At 36.2% G+C, this 20984-nt stretch overlaps 1 protein-coding gene across 17 annotated transcripts in view; it reads right to left on the reverse strand.

The window, feature by feature from the left end:
- Nucleotides 1-20984, reverse strand: part of LOC308194891 (uncharacterized protein) — a 709819-nt gene that overhangs the window by 25141 nt on the left and 663694 nt on the right. For 14 of the 17 annotated variants that reach the window (XR_013950992.1, XR_013950993.1, XR_013950996.1 and 11 more), the window contains 3 exons: nucleotides 17247-17331; nucleotides 8980-9023; nucleotides 7802-7919 (listed from right to left, as the gene is read on the reverse strand). Coding sequence is in view for 2 of the 17 variants with exons in the window: in XM_080591442.1 (XP_080447568.1) it covers nucleotides 3837-3880; nucleotides 7991-8045; nucleotides 8485-8522 (137 nt within the window). In the remaining 15 variants the exon portion in view is untranslated. The other 3 variants (XM_080591442.1, XR_013951008.1, XM_080591445.1) reach the window with 3 other exon arrangements.

Genomic DNA, 20984 nt, shown 5'->3' on the forward strand with positions numbered 1-20984 from the left:
TAAAAAAAAAAAGATACATTTTGGAATCAAAAATAAAGCAGTACCTTTTCACCTCATGTATGATGCTTGCACAGTTCAAGTTCTGGCACTACACAGAGGTTGGTTTTGTCTATTTATATACCGGTTTATCTGTGAAAGGGCAGCTGTTTATTTCAAGTTATATGTGATCCTGGGAATCTATCTAAACTGTAATATTTGTAGCTGATCATGTGCTTACAGGACTGCTGTATTGTATCTTACTTATGTCCTTGGTCTAGAACATTTGCTATCACATTTGGACAATTTGGCATATTTTTATTTATAAAGGCAGAAGACCATGCAGTCTGTTTTTGAAGGAAGACATAGAAAGGAAAATAAATCCAGGATACTTCTAGTAACTAGTATGGAGTGGAATTAAATTGGAATATTTAATAAAGCTTGTATTGTTAAATATCATGTTGAGCTGGAAACAGCTGTTTTGAATATGTAGAAGCTTTAAAAAAAAGGTATAAGAAATTATACGTGTTTGGGAGAGCATTTAAAAGTGCTTTTTGGCATAACACTTCACACACCAATTACTTCATACTAAGTAGGATTCAAACTGCAAATGATTAAATAGGAAGCTGGAGAAGCAAGTGTGAGCTTAAAGGGGTAGAAAATCATGATAAATAAAAGCGAAGTCTCCTAGTGCAGTGGTATAACATTTATCTGAATGAAGCAGACTAAATTAGCCCTATCTAGATATTTTACATTGATGCAAGGAAACACAAAACCATTGAGGATCCACAGCTCAAAACAGGGTTACTAGAACATCTAATGTTGTTGGTTTGGAAGGTTTGCATTAAAAGTGGAGAACATTTCTATCATTCCTGAGCTGATTTTAAGCCATTGCAGAATGAATCCACTAGTGAATTTGGCACCAAATGGAACTTGATCATGCTGAATCTAAGTACCAGGCTTTATTCAAATTACTTTTTTTGTGTGTTTTTTTTTTCTTTAAAGAAATATACACATAGGTTTAACTGGGTTTATTAATATATAGTGAATAAGGCATCCTTACCTTTTATGTACTGTTACATCTTAGATTTTGTGAATGTATACGTAAGCAGCTAAATGTACAAAATTGTCCCTTCCCCTACCACTCAGACAGTTTATATCTTATTCATTGTAAGTTTTCATGCTAATAAATATATGTTTAAGCAGGCACTGTAGATGAATAAGAGCGATATTAATACATCTGATATGAATAAACACCAATTTCCCCATTTGTTCAATTAAGGAGTGGCTGACTAACACAAAGCTGGAAAAATGGTTGGTGTATACATAGGTGACTTCAAAACAGGATTCATAAAAATTGGATTTAAAATACCCAGAAGAGCTTGTTTTGAAGCTACACAACATGCAGAGGCAGAATTGGGAAGCTGAGAGAAAGATTGCTGTAATGGGTGAAAAGCAGCTATTTCTAATTTTATATTGAAATTCAAACCATTTGGGGCATAAGTCCTTTGGTAATTTTCTACATAGGAATTCATTTAATGCTGTTATTTTTTTCCCCTCACATTGATTAAATAGGACTGTGGATGACATTATACTTTTAAATACTCCTTTCATATGTAGAAAAGATCAAAGAATACTGAACTCACCCAGATCTGATTCTCAGCTGGAGCAGAACAGAATTTCTGGCCCCATCACTGCTGTACTACCCATAAACATCCACTCACATTCACAATACTACCAGTAATGATCAGTCTTGCAATTGACAGATACAATGGTTTAGTAAAACCATCACATTACCAAAGGGTCACAGTAAGTACAAAGAACGGTGCCTCTTTAGAAATTATCCCATTCAACCAAAACATGTTGTCAAAGAAAAATTAATAGTGTACTGGTAACTGAATGAGATATAAGCTTAATATATTCAACAAAATCTTCATTATGGCAAAATAAAATACTGACATGGACCTAAAATAAAGATGGATGGTGATTTTCAAGAGCTATCACTGCCAGAACCAACTAAGCATATCCACGTAATATTCATTTGATGACAAGTGCAGCTGCTCTGAACACATCCTTCTAGGCTAGTTTTTAACCACACCTACTTCAAAGATTCTCCAAACCAAGTAAAATTAAAAACAAAGCAATACTGTGCATTTCTGAACCCACACCATTTCAACCAGTCCTGAAAATAAATCTAGATTCTTCATAGTTAAGTGTTTCTTAAATCCGAGTTTCTTCAGCTGGAGATAAAAAGTACTCTGACTTTAAGTCTAAGAGCAGTAACAAGCTCATATATTTCAGGGTATTGCACATATTTCATGTTGGTTTAAAACACATTTTCCACAAAAGAACTGAAGTAACCTGGTTTAAAAAAAAAAAAAAAGTGTGTGTGGGGCGGGTAGGGTAGAGGGGTGTGGAAGATAGAGATAGAAGATACATAAAAATTGAGATAAGGTAAACAGCATGTTTGTGAAGAAGAAACAATAGGCTAAATTAATTTGTCCTAAATTAAACTGTAATAAATTTTTTTTGGATTTGTATGAATTCCTGAGTTACTCAGTTCTGTGCCAACTTGTTTGTCATTTCACTAGAATTTGGGGGACATCCAGTAACTTCAGTATAAGTTATACAAGGGTATCTAAGGACGATGCTTATCCAAATGAAAAGTTATTTTCTTTCATGAAAAGATATTTTTTTTCAACAGTATACTGTGCAAGTACATATGTTTCATAAGTGTAGTGATTTGGCATAAACTAATAATCAAGCTAGTTTAATATGGTCTAGAAAACAGTGTGAGTTTGACTGGTGAGTTATAAATAACCCTGTACGAGCATAGCAGTGCAGGTACCTTACTGTTTACATACTTTATTCCCACCTCCTTTTCCCCAGTTTTCATAACTGAGTTTTCTCAAATACATGCACAAAACCTGTCCAAACCTCTCCTTACCCTTGTCACCTTTCTTTGTATCTTATGGAGTTTTATTATGCTATCTCTATACTATTACATTTTACTGTACAGCTGAGAAGGTGGAGCAGAGCTTCACACAGTGTTCAAACTGAGGTCATGTGGCAGATGTATAATATAGTGGCTAATGATGTCCTTCACTTCATTCTCTCTTTTTTGAAAATAAAATATTTGGGTTTTGACTACAGAGGAAAGTTAAGCTGAATATCATATAACATTTTCTTGTACTACTCAGCAACAAGATTCTCAGTGTAAGAGTTAATTCAGTACCTAGTGTTATGTATGTTAAGTTACAATTATTTTTCTTCCTATGTTTATCACACTGTGCATATCAACATGGATCTTGATCTTCTATTTTATCATCAGTCCCTGAGAGAGCCTTCTACATCTTTTTTGTCATTATCCTTGTCTTCATTATGCTGAATAACTTAGCAGACTGTGTCACTTCACTGTTCATTCTTTCTCGGATCATTGATGAATACATCCCAGTGGGACTCCATGGTGATCCTTTTCCAGCAAGAAAACTGACCATTAACTCCTACCCTCCATATTATAAGCTATTACGGTGTGTGGTAAATGTGCAGAGTAGGAGGCTTCTTTATATATTTCCAAGTTTTAAAAATTATTTCATCTAACTTATAATTATTTCTAACACATGAATGATATTTTAATGATATAAATATATTCCTAAGAAGAGACCCAGCAATTATTCTTCTGAAAACTAACATTTTTTTCTTATTAGAAGTAATTTGAGTTTGCCCTCTGTCACACCTTGACATTTTTGCTCAGCTTCTTTTTTTTTTTAAATATGTGAATCACTATCTTTTTCGATACCAAACTGTCATAGACTTGTATATTTTGAAAAGAAGCCAAGTTTCAGTATCATTATACTTACACATTCACCCTGAGGCATAATTGTTCTAATACACAATTTTCATCCTGCAATTTAAAGAGAGTTAGCATGTCTTTTCTCTTTCCAGTAACTGTCATAGGATTTTCAGTATGCATTGGATAACACACGCCCTTTCCTGTTCCCATGGAAATCAATAGTAACACTTCATACCCATTAAACAATCAGAGAAAAAAAATATGGGATCTAAGTAATTAGGATCTGCTTTTGTTTGGTCAGCAGTTCATTTGAATTCCAAAGAACTGTTAGCCAGGAAAACACAGGGTGGTTTGCAATGAGCTAAAATGTTCAGATAATAGAAATAAAGGTCAAATGCTCTGCGCCCCACCTTGCAGGACCCATGATACTCTTGTCCAATAACCAGAGTGCTATGTTACACTGTGACTACAGGAGTGCAAAGAAGGAAAACTGACTCACCTGGGCCAAGACATGCCCTGTGCACCTCAGGATCTGTGATACTCAACGCACATCCAGGGGGTAGCAGAAGACTGTGTAAGCAAACCCCATGTTTATTGTTGTGCTGAATGAAAACTTCATGTAGTCCAGGAATGGGAGACCTGGGCAAATTTAAGCCACCATGTTGTTTTTTTTTCAGTTTCCTATCTGACCTGAACATTTCTCAGCAGCTAATTCAGTGTGTGGTGCTGCAATATGTACCAAAGGACCAATCTAGCATAAAAAATAAAACTAATAGAAATGCAGTATCCATGTTGGTTTTTTTTTTTTTTTTTTTTTTTTAAGGTTTCTGCACCCATCTCTATGAGATGCTTCTGTGAAGTGAGATTTAAGGCAGTTTTAACCTGGTTCACTGTCAAAATGAAGGTAAGGATCTGATATTTTAAATGGGTTATCATCATCTCTTAGTTGGCAGAATAAAATGTATTTAGTCGAAATAAAAATAGGGGAAAAGATTCTTTATTTTTCCTAAAAATCCCCCAGCTTTGAAAGACTTACAAAAGCTAAACATCACATATGGCTTTAATCATAGAGCGCTGTACCTACAAGTTTTAATTTAATAAAAGGAAGAAGAACTTTCCAGATTTACGTTTTCTGTAACTGAACAATACAGAAAGTTCAGAATCAACCCAATAGCAATACTGTGTACTAGTGGGTGGATAATAACATAAAAATATCATGAGACTCAGTAAAATGAAAAGATAAGTTAATCTTCTCAAGGAAACATCATTCAAATACCAATCCCATACACAGTGTTCAGGAACTTAAGAGACAACCGTTGCACTGAGTTGTGTTAGGATCACTGCAAGTTTTCTGAATGGTGTCAACTTCTTGACTCCAAAAATCATTGCTAACAAGAGCTAGAAGACAGTGTCAAGCATTGGAGAAGCACACAGCCTTCTTGTTCAGAGTGAAAGATACACTTCTATTGGTAAACTGTAACTGCACCACAGGTAACTGAGTCTGTTTAGAAACAGGTCAGTTCTTGTAGTCTTCAAAATGTTTTTCAATTGCATTTAAATGAACTCATTATCTGAAATATATGAATACCCAGTTAACTGAATCTTCTTTAACATAAGATTCCTTTTTTGTGAATCTTTCTCTAGGCCCCAGAAAAAAATGTAATCTATGATGCATTTCATCAAAGTGAAGTACAACATTATGCATCTGCTTTGCTGAAGCTTAAAATTTGTCTAGCACATTTGATCTTTGTTTTAACAAGTACCTAAAAAGAATAGGAGCAAGCAGACAGGCACTAACTTGACACACTCTGTTACCCCAAATGGAAGTTTTAATTACCAATGTCTCCATTTTGCAGACCTAGTTTGTTCTAAACTCTGACCACATATTCAGCTTTAATATTACTTATGCTTACAGTGTTCTTAACAAAATACATCGTTTCTTTCCAAGTCTCTCAAGCAGAATAAACTAAATTGTTCTAGTGACAGATATTGAAGATCAACTTAATTCTTGGTTAAAGTGTACTGTGATTTGAAGAATTTCAGATTTTTGTTTTTTCTTACCAAAGAAATTATGCTTGGGATCCAGGGTACTCTAAAATTTAGAAACTAGCAATTACACAAATGACGTTCTGGGGAACTCTGCCATGAATGTTAAAATAGTCTGGAGGTGTAAAATAATCTTTCAAATGTCGATAAAGATCGCTACAAATTATGTAAAACTTCCAAAACTAAATAAAAATTCTATTTGATAGAAAAGACAGCAAAACAGAAATAAGTAACTATGAATAACCATTTTCCTTTTACACCCTCTTGATGCTTTATGTATTAGCACAAGGTCAGTACTTCTAAGGGCATTTCAACTTGACTACCTCACTTCTGCTTTCACCAGTCTTGCCATGTATTTTTCTATTCCTCCTAGTTTTCTTTACTGTAATTAATTGATCCTACAAGCCATTATTTGTATATCATTGAGTTTTGTAAATTTTTTTTTTTAAATCTATATTTTAAAAGTCAGATTTTGTACAGAACAGGCCTAAAATGACACCAAAATAAGCATGATTACACAAAATCCTCGGACTGTTCTTTAGAGCACATTATACCTATCCAATTGAGAAAAAGAAAAAAAATAATGCAACTTTTACATTGTTTAGTTATCATAACGTTTTTACAGTTGTAAGAGACAATCCCACTAACTAGCAAGAAGGAAAATAATTTAAACAGTGATTACTGCCACTGATACATTTCACAGATCTTTTCTGTTCTTTCAGTTGCAAATTCATGGACAACAACCTGTTACGGTAATCTGAGTTCAGATTTCATTTTTATTCAGTTTGATAATTTTCAGCAAAGATAGTTATGAAAATTGACCTATTCACAAAACTTACAAGATTTTTCCAAAATACTATTTTAAAAGGGGACCTGAAGAACCAGAAAGGCTTCTGGTATGATGAAAAGCAAGTGAATTTTTTTAAAGCAATTGACATTGAATGAATTGATATAATGTATACATACAACATATACAGCTACATTTAGGTCTCATAACTAAACAATATGTGTACATATACATAGACTTTGATTCTTCTAAACCAATTAATACACCTCAGAGTCCACTACAAGATCAAACAATAGGTTGAACTTTAAGATGTTAGTAAGCGACAGGACACATTACAGGGGGTTGGATAAAATCGGTATCATAATTTGCCAATGTAAGAACATTGCTGGGTTTAAATAATGTTATGGAAAAAATACAAGAGAATGAGTTAGAATACGAAAACATGAAGCAAATCTACAAGCTATACACATTGATTTCCAATATATTTGTAGTTATTTTGCCAAAGTTAGCAATGTAGAAAAGCATGAAAAAATCTGCTGTGATTTGACCATTGTAAACCTGTTTCCTATATTATTAACACTATTTTAAACTAGAAACAGCAGTAAGCAAAAAGTATAAACAAATAAAACAATGCAAAATTGTACAGGTTGTTTAAGTCAATAAAATTTTGTCAATAACTTCAGTAAGACTGACTCCAAGAAAGTGTTGCAATAATAAGTTGGAAGGCGATACAAATACTTTCATATTTGAACTCAGCTCTTGTTGAGTTCGAGAAGTAAAGTTCAGATTTTTTTGAATCTTATGGAAAGCAGTGTTCAAACCAAGCCTACAAACTATTACATGAGAAGATTCCTGTTGCCGAGAACTTTATATTCAGAAGATGAGACAGATGTCATCTACTTGACATTTCATCAGCATCTCAAAATAAGTGCAAAGAAAGAAGTTCAGTTCCAGAGCGTTTTACAGAAAAACTTTGTATTTTCTTTATCTTATTTTTATCATTTTTGTTTTAAACTACGGTAAAGCTTGTAGGCATCTAACTTTGAAAATACATGCAAAGTTTTAGTACAACAAACATAAAAGAAGTGTCTTTCAGTTTTGTTTTCTTTCTAGGTAAAGGTAGGTAAATGTCAAGAAATCTCTTTAATTTTATAATCTAAAAAAGAATGATTTATGTGGAAAAGAAATCAAATTATTACCCATAATAGGAGGTTTTTGAAGGTAGTTCCCAGTTTTCCTAAAGGTAACACTGAAAGATCTATAATGATTCACTGGTTTATACTGTTAGGAGGCAGGAACTCTATTAATTATTCAACTCTATTAAGAAAAAAAAAAAAGAAAGGAAAATTAAACATAGGAAACATGGAAATGAAAATAAATATATTCACCTTCTCCTCACCTGTCAGAAATCCCCAGAACTTTAAAATGAGAGAAACAGATGAGCTGAGACTTTGGGAAAAAAAAAAAAAAAACACCCTGCTATAATCATGGAAGAGTTTTTAAAGGTATGATGGTGTTGCTGTGGATTCTTGGTCTTTTGTAAATGAAGACACTGGTGCCTGACAGAATCAGCCAAGTGTTTGTATGGCTTAGCATGTAAACACCACTATATATCTGACCATTTGCACACCTGAGCTTGGAGGGCTATCAAAACTGTCTTTGGGTTTACAGCCCTAAACAGCCCAGCAGCACAGGCTAACATTTCATGCTTTCAGTGGAAACAACTTCAACTCGTATCATTTGGCAGGCATCTCTTCACCTCAGTGGAACAAAATTTATTTACTAATTACAATCTCTTAGATTTAAATGAGCATCTACATATAGCAGAAAGATATTGTGGGCACACAGTAAGTAGTAAGTGTAAGGATATAAGTGTACTCACATGAACCTAGAGGTAAAGAGCAAAAATCCGCAATACATGTCTGAATCCTTATTCAGGAGCACACAGGTGAGAAGTTTAAAAGCAGAGGGAAGACAGAAAACACAGGTATACATCAATACAAAATTCTTATTATTTTTACTTTATTGAGCACAGAATTAGGAGTTGAATATAAAATAAAGGATATTTAAATATTAACTAAGGCAGTTTCAATCAAATTTTAAAAAAACAGCAACATTTAATAGAAAGCTTTAGCTTCTGAAAAACTTTAAATCAGAACAAAAAGCACGTAAAATAATAATAATAATAATAAATCAGTCAGAACCTTCCAATTATGCTAGGAAATAAAAATCTAAAATCTTTAACATATCTACCAAAGGAGAAAGAAAACTATGGTAAACAAAATGAGTTTTACTGTATTTTCAAGGATACAATATAACCCACTTTAAAAATACTATTTTCTCTACAATTAGTCTTAGACCTCAGAAATTTTCTTACCTGAATTGGTTCTAGCAATCTTCTCTTCTAGGCTCCCTCTTGGCCTGTATCCCAGTATAAATAAGAGAATCATTCACCATTTCCTTTCATCGTTGAAAGAACATTCATGACGCTCTGAATTTTCATTTGGCTGATATTGATGTAACCATTAGGTATATCTAATAATTCTGTCCAGATTGTTTTTTCTGTATCCTTTCAACTTTCCTCTTTCTGCACTCAGGACAGACAATGTTAATTGTATAACCCATAGAAAGTTTGTTGGAGTTAGTCAGTGAGACAGATAACTGCAAAAGGATAAAGGTCAATTGCATGATTAAGTACTTGAGTACCACTCCAGGAGACTAGGTTGTATCCTTACAGTGTGAGAGTGATCATGAGATAGATATCCACAGCTGCAGCAGGCAAGCCAAGGCAACATTTTTTTCAGAATACTCAACACTCTGAGTGCTTAGCATTTTGCCTCATTCTCCTACAAACGTTCTAAGCAGGTATGTCTAAGAGGACTTGTACGCAGTATGTAGAAGGTAGTCCTCTATATGCTTGTTGTAACTGTTAACCTGAGGAAAAAAAAAAAAAAAGACACTATTCCCTTAATATCTCAGAAACACCATACATTTTACCATGGTGTTAATTAAGGCTTTGAAAATTATTTCTTATTAATTAAATCAAAAACAAAATCTATGCAAATTAAAAACATAACAGCAGAAGATTTTATTAGGAATCCGAAAGCTGTTTAGTTCTGGACATGAATCTATTCTGAATGTTCCAATGATTTTTGTACTGTCAGGAAGTGCTTTCTAAGGTTATTCACACAATTGATATTTGAAGGCAATCCCTAAAAGTTCCTTATTTAGTCAATAAAAAGAACCAAGATATACCAGAGGACAATCCAGAAGTAGTGTTTAGTTTACAGTCCCTGAGGTGTCCTTCTGAGAGATTTTCTGTCCCTTTACAAACTATGCCAGTTGCAGAGGGCAACCTGCACAGACACTACTGAAGTATGGGTAGAAAAAGACAGCCTGCTTCAATGTGAACACTGAAAGTGAGGGTTTTAGCAGGGGCCTGAGTGCCATGAACAGAATGAACACAATAATATGACTGATTATATATGTGGTATCATGCATTTTAGGTTCATCCAGTGTTCCTAAGCAATGTCCTTAGTTCTTGAACATGTACTGAAACTGAAATAGGGAACAAAATCTGTATGGATCAGAAACTCTATGGAAAGTAAAGTTACAGCTTTAAGAGATCACTTCTCAGATAAAATGACTCTGTATAAACCTCTCATATGCACACACTTTCTTAACTTACATCCTTCTATCTTTAATGCATCCAACATAAGGCATCTGAACATCTATTTGAATGCTCAGTAATTTCAATTGATTATTATAGATGGTTACAAGGAAGGTATAATGATTGCACATCTCAAGAGAACATGATCTATATTTGTTTAGATGTGTAGAATTAGCTTATCCAAAAGTAACTGTAAAAAACAGTCTAATAAAACCGTAAGATCAGTTCCTAGAAGTGATAGTTAAATCAATAACATGTGCAACCTATTATTCTGGTTGACATAAGCCTTGAGAAGTCTGTCAGCGGAAGGTTATGCTGTGAAACATAATTAAAGAAAGACAAAATTGATTACATATCTAAGTTTTGAAAGTGGAAAGGTATTTCTGATGATTATTGAAATATTGAAGTGTTTAATTTGTCTTCTGTTTGGAGCAAATCAGTAGAAAAATCTCTTTTGCAATTGTAATGCATTACTCCTAAATCTGCCCTTATTATACTTTTCCACTCTAAGAAGTGGTTATGAATAGATAACTGATACTCTTTGAAAATGCCAGTTTGAAATATATAGTAAATGAAACCAGATGAATACTTCCTAACATATCTCTGTACTTATTTTAATCTATCTCTACATGAGTTCTTGATGCAAATTAAAATTGTAGAAGAATGGTAATTGCTATTCCTATTTTTATTTAAGATACTTTTCTTCTAAACTTTACAGGAAAACAAGAACAAGGAATGTATCTTGCTTTTGTGTAAGTCTCTAGAATGATTTGGATTATAATGGGTCCTGAATAAGAAAGAATCATTTCAGTGTTACATCTGACAAATCTTTTATATGTATCTACGTAAGATGTCATTGTGCGAAGCCTATTTATTTTTCTTTTTGTAGGAAGGAAAGTAATTTTATTGGTCTTCATGCAGACATCAGGGTTAGATGAAATGAGATCTAGTTTTAGAAGTACCACTGACGATACTGTACAACTTTAAATAGGTCATTTAACTATTGTACAATTCAGTTTGCCTTTTTGTGAAAGGAGAACAATAAGGTAGATAAAAAAAATAAAAAAACAGTGTAATAATATTTATATGCTAGTGGTGTTGCAAGGCTTATATAATATGCTTGTTACCTTGATGTTATGTGGCAACTGTTACAGAACTACGATTAATCTATGACTATAATGGAAAAAAAATACTGTATTTCATCCTCTTTTTATTATACATTTTTCACAGTAGTGTAACTTCAAAGATTTCAGTGCAAAGACACAGTACTCATGTACCCTGACAGGAGAATACATGTGGTTGTATATCATTCCCACCTGGTGCTTCTTCTCTGTATTAATTTTTTTGTTGGGAGAAGTGTTAAAATGATAAGAATGTAATCATTATTCAGCATCATAATCAAGAATCACCTTTGCATAGGAAACTTATCTAATTTAATCCATTTGAAATATATTTTAAACTGTTTTTTTTTTCTGCTAAATGAAAAGGATGGTATTTCAGTGATTTGCATTAGTTGCATTATTTCAACTGTATATAGTGGTTAATAGTATACATTACGCAAGACTGGGAGAGGGAAGTAGAGCTAACAAACGTTTCATAGTTTCTTATTTTCTTTCACCCACTTATACCATACTGATAGCCAAACCTAGTGGCTAAGAATTTAAAGCATCATGCACAAATTCTGGCAGGCAGGAAGCCTGTGAATTTCAGAGCTGTCAAGGCTGCATGTTTCAATCAGTTTTGACATCTCTTGGCATTTCTCTTCAGATTCTGCTTTCTATAAATAATTCCCCTACTTGGGTGTTATTTCTGGTTCATTTCTTAACACATATCAAGAATGCTTCTCACCTCTACGTGTTTTCTTTGTCTTCACTTTGGAAATCCATATTAAAAACAGAATTGAAACTTACCTGATACAAAAAAAAAATCTAGTATGTTTTGATGATGGTATGCATGTTGCATTTTAAATTAAATTTGTAATTTGCCCACTGAGATCTTGGAGGAATTACCAGCATTTCCTTTTCTTATTTGAGATAGTTGGAGCTTCCTTTCAGCATTTTGTGTGAGATGACAAATTAACAGTCTCAGTCACAGCAAAAGAGCTTAGGGAAGGAGTTACATCCCCTTCCATACCTCATTGGTTCAGAGCAGAGTAAGATATGCTGTGATTTCCTAGCATGCTCATTTACTGCTGATGACACTTCTGTAGGCTGTCAGGGGTGCGGAGAGAGTAGTCCATGTTTTTCTTATACAACTCCACATGACAGACCACATATTTCCCTAAAAGAGGGGAGGTAGCATAGTAAAGGCCACTTTGTGTCCTCATGCCTGGTATTTCATTCGACCAGAGCTCTCCAGGACTCTGGGGACCTGTGGAGAAAAAGTCGTGTGACCTAGGACATAATGGCTCTTTAAATCTTCCCCGCTGATATTTGTACTTTCCTGTTTTCTTCTGCTTTCTAAAGTACACAGAATGAATAGGAATAATTGATTCTGTGAGAAGCATTCTTTAATGTAACTACTCAGAGGATTGTCAGCCTATCACAAGACTTTTCAGCTTCCTTTCAGGGAATTGTTCTAATGAGGAAAGCATATCAGCCTCTCAATGAAGATGGAAATATTCTATGGCTTTCTAAGATGTTACCTTACCAGCATGATTCTGCAGTGTGTGGGAACAATATCTATCCCTTTCAATACCCAAAAACTATGGGATAAGACAGTTGTCCCTGGAGAACCAGTGTGATTGTCTTGATGGATCCGGAATCAGATAATGGAAATATATATTCAGGACTCTAAGAGGAGCGAACTTCATAAAAATAATTAAAGGTATTTAACACATTTTTCTATGCTTAAATCTTTTATAGGAGACTTGTATTTTCATTTATTATTATTGTTGTTATTTTCGATTGCAGGCCTGATTGATAAAGCCACCTCCACTAATTTGCACTCTTCAAATCATTTTACTTAACTAAAGAAAACTTATAAATTGAATGAATAGATTATGCAATAAAATGGATTTCAAGTTGAACCAAATTGAAATGTTGATAGGAACCATCAACAGATCCTAATGAGAATCCATTTTTGACAAGCGGTCTTTTGAGTTTTCCTTAATAACTCAGATTACAATAAAATGATCAGTAAGCCATGCTTACATAAGTTTTTGAGGATAATAAACAAGTAAAATAACCATTAAAGAATGATCTGATCGCCAATAAATATTTTTTATTACAGAAATATTCAGTGAAATATGTATGTGAACAAAACAGTCAAGCTATGACAAAAGACCTATTCTGAGAAAATAGTGTTTAGGATTCATCAGCTACAAGCACTGATGTATAAGCTTGCCACTGCTAAAGGACTAATGCAATCTTTGGTTATACAAAAAGGGAATTTAAAGCTGAAGAATACACACAGCGCTAACAAGACTTGTGTTAGATACATAGTATCTTTGTCTTGTTTTCAAACATACAAAAGTCCAAAGTGAGTGTGCAAAAACAAACAAAACAAAACAAAAAAAAAAAGAATTCAACAAGACCTCATTCTAATTCTCATGCAAGAGTTAAAGCACCTCAGCTTGTTCATCTCCTGGAAGAAAGTGATCATCCTGTCACAGAAAAGTAGCCACAGAAAAATACTCGAGAGTAGAAAAGGGACAACATATGGTAAAAGCTTCTCAACTTCACTGAGTAAAGCACAGAAAGCTCTGAATGTCAGAAAATGGCATCGTGCAATTCTTGCAAGAAATCTAGCATTTCTGTTTTAGCTAAGACACATCCCCAAAAGTTCATTTGACGGACCTCAATTGTAATATCCCTAATAATGTTGCTTCACTAATTCATTACATCCTTTTACAAAGAAGTATTATTTTTGATTTGAAACTGGATTCAAATTTCTCCTAGGATTCCTTGCAATTCAGCATGCTAACTGAAAAATCATCATAAACCTTTTTGAGTGGGTAGTAGAAGAGTATCACGGTATCACAGATTTCTAGGTTGGAAGAGACCTCAAGATCATCGAGTCCAACCTCCGACCTAACACTAAGTACTCCACTAAACCATATCGCTAAGCTCTACATCTAAACGTCTTTTAAAGACCTCCAGGGATGGTGACTCCACCACCTCCCTGGGCAGCCCGTTCCAATGCTTAATAACCCTTTCGGTAAAGAAGTACTTCCTAACATCCAACCTAAAACTCCCGTCGCAACTTTCACCCATTCCCCCTCGTCCTGTCACCAGGCACGTGGGAGAACAGACCAACCCCCACCTCTTTACAGCCTCCTTTAAGGTAACTGTAGAGAGCGATAAGGTCGCCCCTGAGCCTCCTCTTCTCCAGGCTGAACAAGCCCAGCTCCCTCAGCCGCTCCTCGTAAGACTTGTTCTCCAGACCCCTCACCAGCTTGGTCACCCTTCTCTGGACTCGCTCGAGCACGTCCATGTCCTTCCTGTAGCGAGGGGCCCAAAACTGAACACAGTACTCGAGGTGCGGCCTCACCAGAGCCGAGTACAGGGGCACAATCACTTCCCTAGACCTGCTGGCCACACTGCTTCTTATGCAGGCCAGGATGCTGTTGGCCTTCTTGGCCACCTGGGCACACTGCTGGCTCATATTCAACCGACTATCAACCAATACTCCCAGGTCCCTCTCGGCCAGGCAGCTTTCCGGCCACTCATCTCCCAGCCTGTAGCTCTGCTTGGGGTTGTTGCGCCCCAGGTGCAGGACCCGGCACTTGGCCTTGTTGAACTTCATACAGTTGACCTCAGCCCATCGCTCCAGCCTATCCAGATCCTCCTGCAGAGCCTTCCTGCCCTCGAACAGATCGACACATGCACTTAGCTTGGTGTCATCTGCAAACTTACTGAGGGTACACTGGACGCCCTCATCCAGATCATCGATAAAGATATTAAAGAGGACCGGCCCCAGTACCGAGCCCTGGGGGACACCGCTAGTGACCGGCCTCCAACCAGATTTGACTCCATTCACCACAACTCTTTGGGCCCGGCTATCCAGCCAGTTTCTAACCCAGCGAAGCGTACACCAGTCCAAGCCACGAGCAGCCAGTTTCTTGAGGAGAATGTTGTGGGGAACGGTGTCAAAAGCCTTACTGAGGTCAAGGTAAACCACATCCACAGCCTTTCCCTCATCCACCAAGCGCGTCACTTTGTTATAGAAGGAGATCAGGTTCGTCAAGCAGGACCTGCCTTTCATAAACCCATGCTGACTTGGCCTGATCGCCTGCTTGCCCTGCAAGTGCCGCGTGATGACCCCCTGCTCCATGAGCTTTCCTGGCACTGAGGTCAAACTGACAGGCCTATAGTTCCCCGGGTCTGCCCTGCGGCCCTTCTTATAGATGGGCGTCACATTGGCTAGCCGCCAGTCAACTGGGACCTCCCCCGATAGCCAGGACTGCCGATAAATGATGGAAAGCGGCTCGGCCAGCTCCTCCGCCAGTTCTTTCAGTACCCTCGGGTGCGTCCCATCCGGCCCCATCGACTTGCGCACATCCAAGCTCCGTAGCAGGTCGCCGACCATTTCCTCATGGATAGCGAAGGCCACATCCTGCTCCCCATCCCCTTCCAGCAGCTCAAGGCACTGGGTATCCAGAGAACAACCGGTATTGCCGCTAAAGACTGAGGCAAAGGTGGCATTAAGCACCTCAGCCTTTTCCTCATCCTTAGTAACTAGGTTTCCCCTCGCATCCAGTAAAGGATGGAGATTCTCCTTAGTCCTCCGTTTCGCGTTGATATATTTGTAAAAGGATTTTTTGTTGTCTTTAACGGCAGTAGCCAGGTTGAGCTCCAGATGAGCTTTGGCCTTTCTAATTTTCTCCCTGCACAGCCTCGCTACATCCTTGTAGTCCTCCTCAGTGGCCCGCCCTTTTTTCCAAAGATTATAAACCCTCTTTTTTCTGCTAAGCACAAGCCGCAACTCTCTGTTGAGCCAGGCTGGTCTTCTTCCACGCCGGCTCGTCTTTGGACACGTGGGGACGGACCGCTCCTGTGCCATCACGATTTCCTTCTTGAGGAGCGCCCAGCCTTCCTGGACTCCTCTGCCCTTCAGAACCGCCTCCCAAGGGACTCGGCCAACCAGCGTCCTGAGCAGCTCAAAGTCAGCCCTCCGAAAGTCCAATACAGCAGTTTTACTGGCCCCCTTCCTGGCCTCACCAAGAATAGAGAACTCTACCATTTCGTGGTCACTCTGCCCAAGACAGTACACTGGCCTTTCTTTAATTCCCTGCTGAAAAGCATATATTCTTAAATCACTCCTGCAGTTCTTTCTTGTACCCATTCTAGAAATACAATGAAACTTGACCCAATGACTGATAATGCTCTCATGAATGTTACATACAGTAGAATAGCAAATATACACTTTTACTCCATATTCCCTTGAGTTTTCATCCAGGAATCATATCTTACAATTTTAAATAAGGAGCCTGGTTTAAACCTGTCATGCTACAAGTCTCCGGAATAAGTGTGGGTTATGTCCTTGTTTCAAGAGTGTGGAGCCTTAGAGATATTGATTTATACACATATAACTACGTATTGGAAATACGGAAAATTTGACGTTCTAGAGAATTCTGTAAAAACTGCTTGTCTCGCCAGTTTACCTCTGCAATATTACAGTTCTCTGTAAAATGTTGTACTTTGTTTTAATGATGTGTCTCACTGTAAGTAAGTAAGTGTGTAAGTGTGCCAGCACAGTGCAGCCAACTGCTGTCTTCATCTAGAACTATACCAACTTGGCCTATGACTTCAGTTAATAGATATTGATATTAGCTAGTAATAAGCCAAGTAAAAACAAAAACAAACAAACAAAAACAAACAAAAAAGAGCCCCCCCCCAAAAAATGCAAAAATTATTAGAAATTCTCCCAGCAGAAAATTTGAAATGTACAACTACTTTTTAAGATCTATCATTGTATTTTACAGATATCTGCTATTTGAAATGATTGGGGTGAGAAGGAAGAAATGCACTCACCTGCAGCTTTAGAATGTGTGTCCTTCTTGATCCCCACCAAGGGGGACTGCATGCCATTCTACTCAAGCTATAGAGTGATTCAGAGCTGGAAAAAAATAGCAAATATATACTATTTACCATGAATCTAGAAGATTTAGTTGCCGTGTTTATTTTGGTTGTCTATCTTGTGCCTATTTAAAGAGCCCCAGAGGGGAGAGCTGGAACTATAAGAATTTGCAGAAATATTTCCTGAGATGCTAAATTATTGTCAGTAGAATTAGTAGACCTTTTCCTTATTCTAATAAATAAATTAAAAAAAATAAAAAATAAAAAATAAATAAGATAAAAAAAACTTTTTTTACTCCCACCTCACAATAGCTGGAATTCTTTTAGCCACTTTGGTTTCAAAACCTTTTCTTCCTCATCAATTTGCCTCCGTAGATTTTCACTGCTGGCAATTAGCAAGCAAAAGAAACCCTGCTGAGGAGAGCAAGTTAAAAGGGGACTTAAGAATGACTGTGTCTGGGAAACAAGCAGCCAATCTGGAGCAGCAGATTTCCAAATTTCAAATATACACATTACAGAGATGAAGAGGCAGAGCAACCTCTCTTCTTGATTTCTTTTATCTGGGTCTCCAATCTGCTCGCAACAGTGTTTAGTCCAAAACTTAGTCCACTTCAGTGGGTTTGGAAAGGAAATTGCTAAGATTCCAGCATTCATTGTACCCCCCCCCCCCCCCCAAAAAAAAAAAAAAAAAGAACAATTTAGATAATGGCTCACTATTGTCTGGATAATAACCAAATAACGCTTTTCACATCCAAACCATTTCAGTCTGGCATCTCCCAGGAAGCCCTAATGTCTCCAGATGAAAACTAGAACATTTACACAGGGGGAAAGCTCTTCCCGCTGCCCAGCTTTGATCTGTAACATGAAGAAACTGAAGACATTTTCAGTGATTTCAATAAATCAGGGTAGTCAGTCTTATGTGCCATATTTATGAGGAGGAAAATAATCTTTCAACTATGGATCAGCTTGAGATCTTTCCTTAAGGTCATAAAAACTGCATAAACACAAGGCATAAGAGCAAAACTGTTCCACAAGTGCAGCTGTATTATAGCTGCTCTTGCAAAAAGTGTATTTTTGAACTTTCAAGATCATCTTAGTGTCCCCGTTCATGAAGCCTGCATGATATTTTAATGGTGTGAATAAATGACAATGACTTTAGGTAAATTATCTTTAAAACATTGTCAGAATGCTGTTAAATAAAAGATGGCTTTTCAAACAGAATGTAAAATGTCACATAACATATCACTAAATAACTCTGTTCTTTGAGGGAAAGTAAAACTAAGGATGCAAAATTCTTTCTAGAAATATTCACTTTTCACAAACAAAATCTGAGAATAATGAAAACATTTTAAAAATCCATTAATTTCAATTTCCAGCATCAAAAAAGCGAACATACTTTTTGAAGTTGCCTGGTTCTTTTTGGTTTGACTCTGAACTATTAGAATGTAACAAGAGCTATAAAGAAGAATTATGAATAGAAAGAAGCAAGATAATGGTTTATTTTATTTTATTTTTTTTAGTAAACTAAACAAAAAGAAAATTAACCAAGTGACATAGGAATTCACTTTGTAGCTGCTCCAGTAGGCAGGCTTCTATCACTGCAATTGTATTTTTGACACTCGCACTCTTGCCTCCTAAAGCAAGAACAGAAACAAGAACTGTTTTGAACAGTTTCTTGCCTCCCCAAACACAGCAATCTTCTACCCCAATCAAAAGAGATAATCAGAGAGAGACCATTTGGTCATCACAGTTAACTGCCACATACTTCAGAACAATTTCTCAATAGAAATTCTCTAGTAACTTGAACACTTTAAAAAGAACTAAAGATGGTACTAAAAAATAACTATGGTGCTGAATTACATTTAATGTCTGATCTGAATTTTCATTATTTATGGAGGTTCTTCCATCCACTGTTTTGATTTGAAATATGCATCAACATTTTTTTTTTAGGCAAGAGTAAGTTGCTGAACAAGATTTCTCAATCTATAATGCTGCAACAGTTCAGCGTTGGCATATGGGTTGAAATTCTGCCCTTACCTAAGTCAGTGGGAGTTTTTTTCCATAGATTTCAGTAGGGCCTGGATTTTTTATTTTTACTTTTTTCATTTTTCAAAATTAGCATTCATTCTTCAAAATTAGCATTTTGCATTTTATTTGTCCTATTTACCTACTTCATTGCCATATTATTATCCTTTTTCATCAGATGAGATCGCATACATGTACCAGCATACATATACACCAACCAGCATACAGAGACACCTACAAGCCTCTATCCAGTCATTTAATCTTTTCCTGCCTCTGAAGCAAAATCACTAGCATGTACCATGGCAACTCTGTCTTATTATCTGTTACATTGAAATGGGTGTGTTGAGGGACAAAATAAGATTAGCTATGATAAACTGGTTGTAATATATGTTCATTGCTACATGACACAAGATTATCTGATGGTCTGAACCTCAGGGTTGTAACTTCACTGTTCTCCACCCATTTCTGCATTTCAGGAGTGTAACCAGACAAAGCAAAATTAATCCTTCCTATTAAAAGTTGGATCCTTCGAGCATGGTTTTGGCCAACCACCTTTCTTGCATTCTATTCAGAATCAGATTTATCACTTCTCTGTCACTGTTTCATATGATTTCTCTTGTCTGACTACATTGATTAAAGCTAGGCAAGTAAGCATCAGCAGAACTGCTTTGCTCCTCCAGTTGTCCTCTACCTTGGGAAGAGAGCAATGGAATGCCTGCAAGACAACCTGATTTATTTTTGCTATCCTGAAATGCTCAGGAGAAAATTGCTGGTTGTAGGCAGGCAGTTCTTCTGCCTGCTTGTACAAAGTGCACTATTACTAGGAAATACAGACATACCCTTTGAAAGTCATTTTCAATGCAGACTGACAAATCCAGTTATAATTCAATGAAATGCTCTAGAGGAAAGTATGACTGTAGCATAGGGGACACAGACTATATTCTAAATATTTAATTTTAGAGTTTCTACCTGTTAAATAGCCAGAAGAGGGTGTCCATGTATAGTACAACCTGTACATCATCCACCCTCCATTACATACTCATAATATGTCACTGGAGTTTGCAGGCTTTGTCACTTCAATAATAAGTACAAAATTCTGACTTTAGGCCACCAGGTCAGCTAGTCTTCATATTAACCCTTTGCTCTTGTTAAGAACAATGAAACTGAGAGCACATGTAAAAGATTAATTTTTTGTTGTTGTTTTTTAATGGCTTTATATAGCATTTTATCTGCATTTGCATTATTCCTTTTAGGAAACAGCAATGTAACTTGGCCATTTATCAATGACGTGTATTGAGATATCTGCTCTTAGACCACTGTATTTTAAGGTTCCAAATAACAAAAATGGTATAATTAATTTTATAATTTAATCATGTTAAATGTTTAAATCATGAAATAAACTGCACTAAGCTGAAAGCTTGCAATAAGGTGACAATGCTGCATTCACTCCCTTTCAAAGGAATATTTAACGCTGACTTTTTAGTATCCAATTACTTTGGAAAGTTTGAGTGGTCAGAAGTATCTTAATCAAATATTAACTATTTCAATTAAAATCAAACCTGCTGAGCTCATACAACATTCTGCACATTCATTTTTATCACTTGTAGTTCTTTACCTGTATTCAGAAAGAATCTGATTTTGCACAATAGCAGTTCCAAAGGAGCATTT

This window comes from Anser brachyrhynchus (genome assembly GCF_964034855.1).
Source record: "Anser brachyrhynchus genome assembly, chromosome: 4".
Taxonomy (NCBI): Eukaryota; Metazoa; Chordata; class Aves; order Anseriformes; family Anatidae; genus Anser; species Anser brachyrhynchus.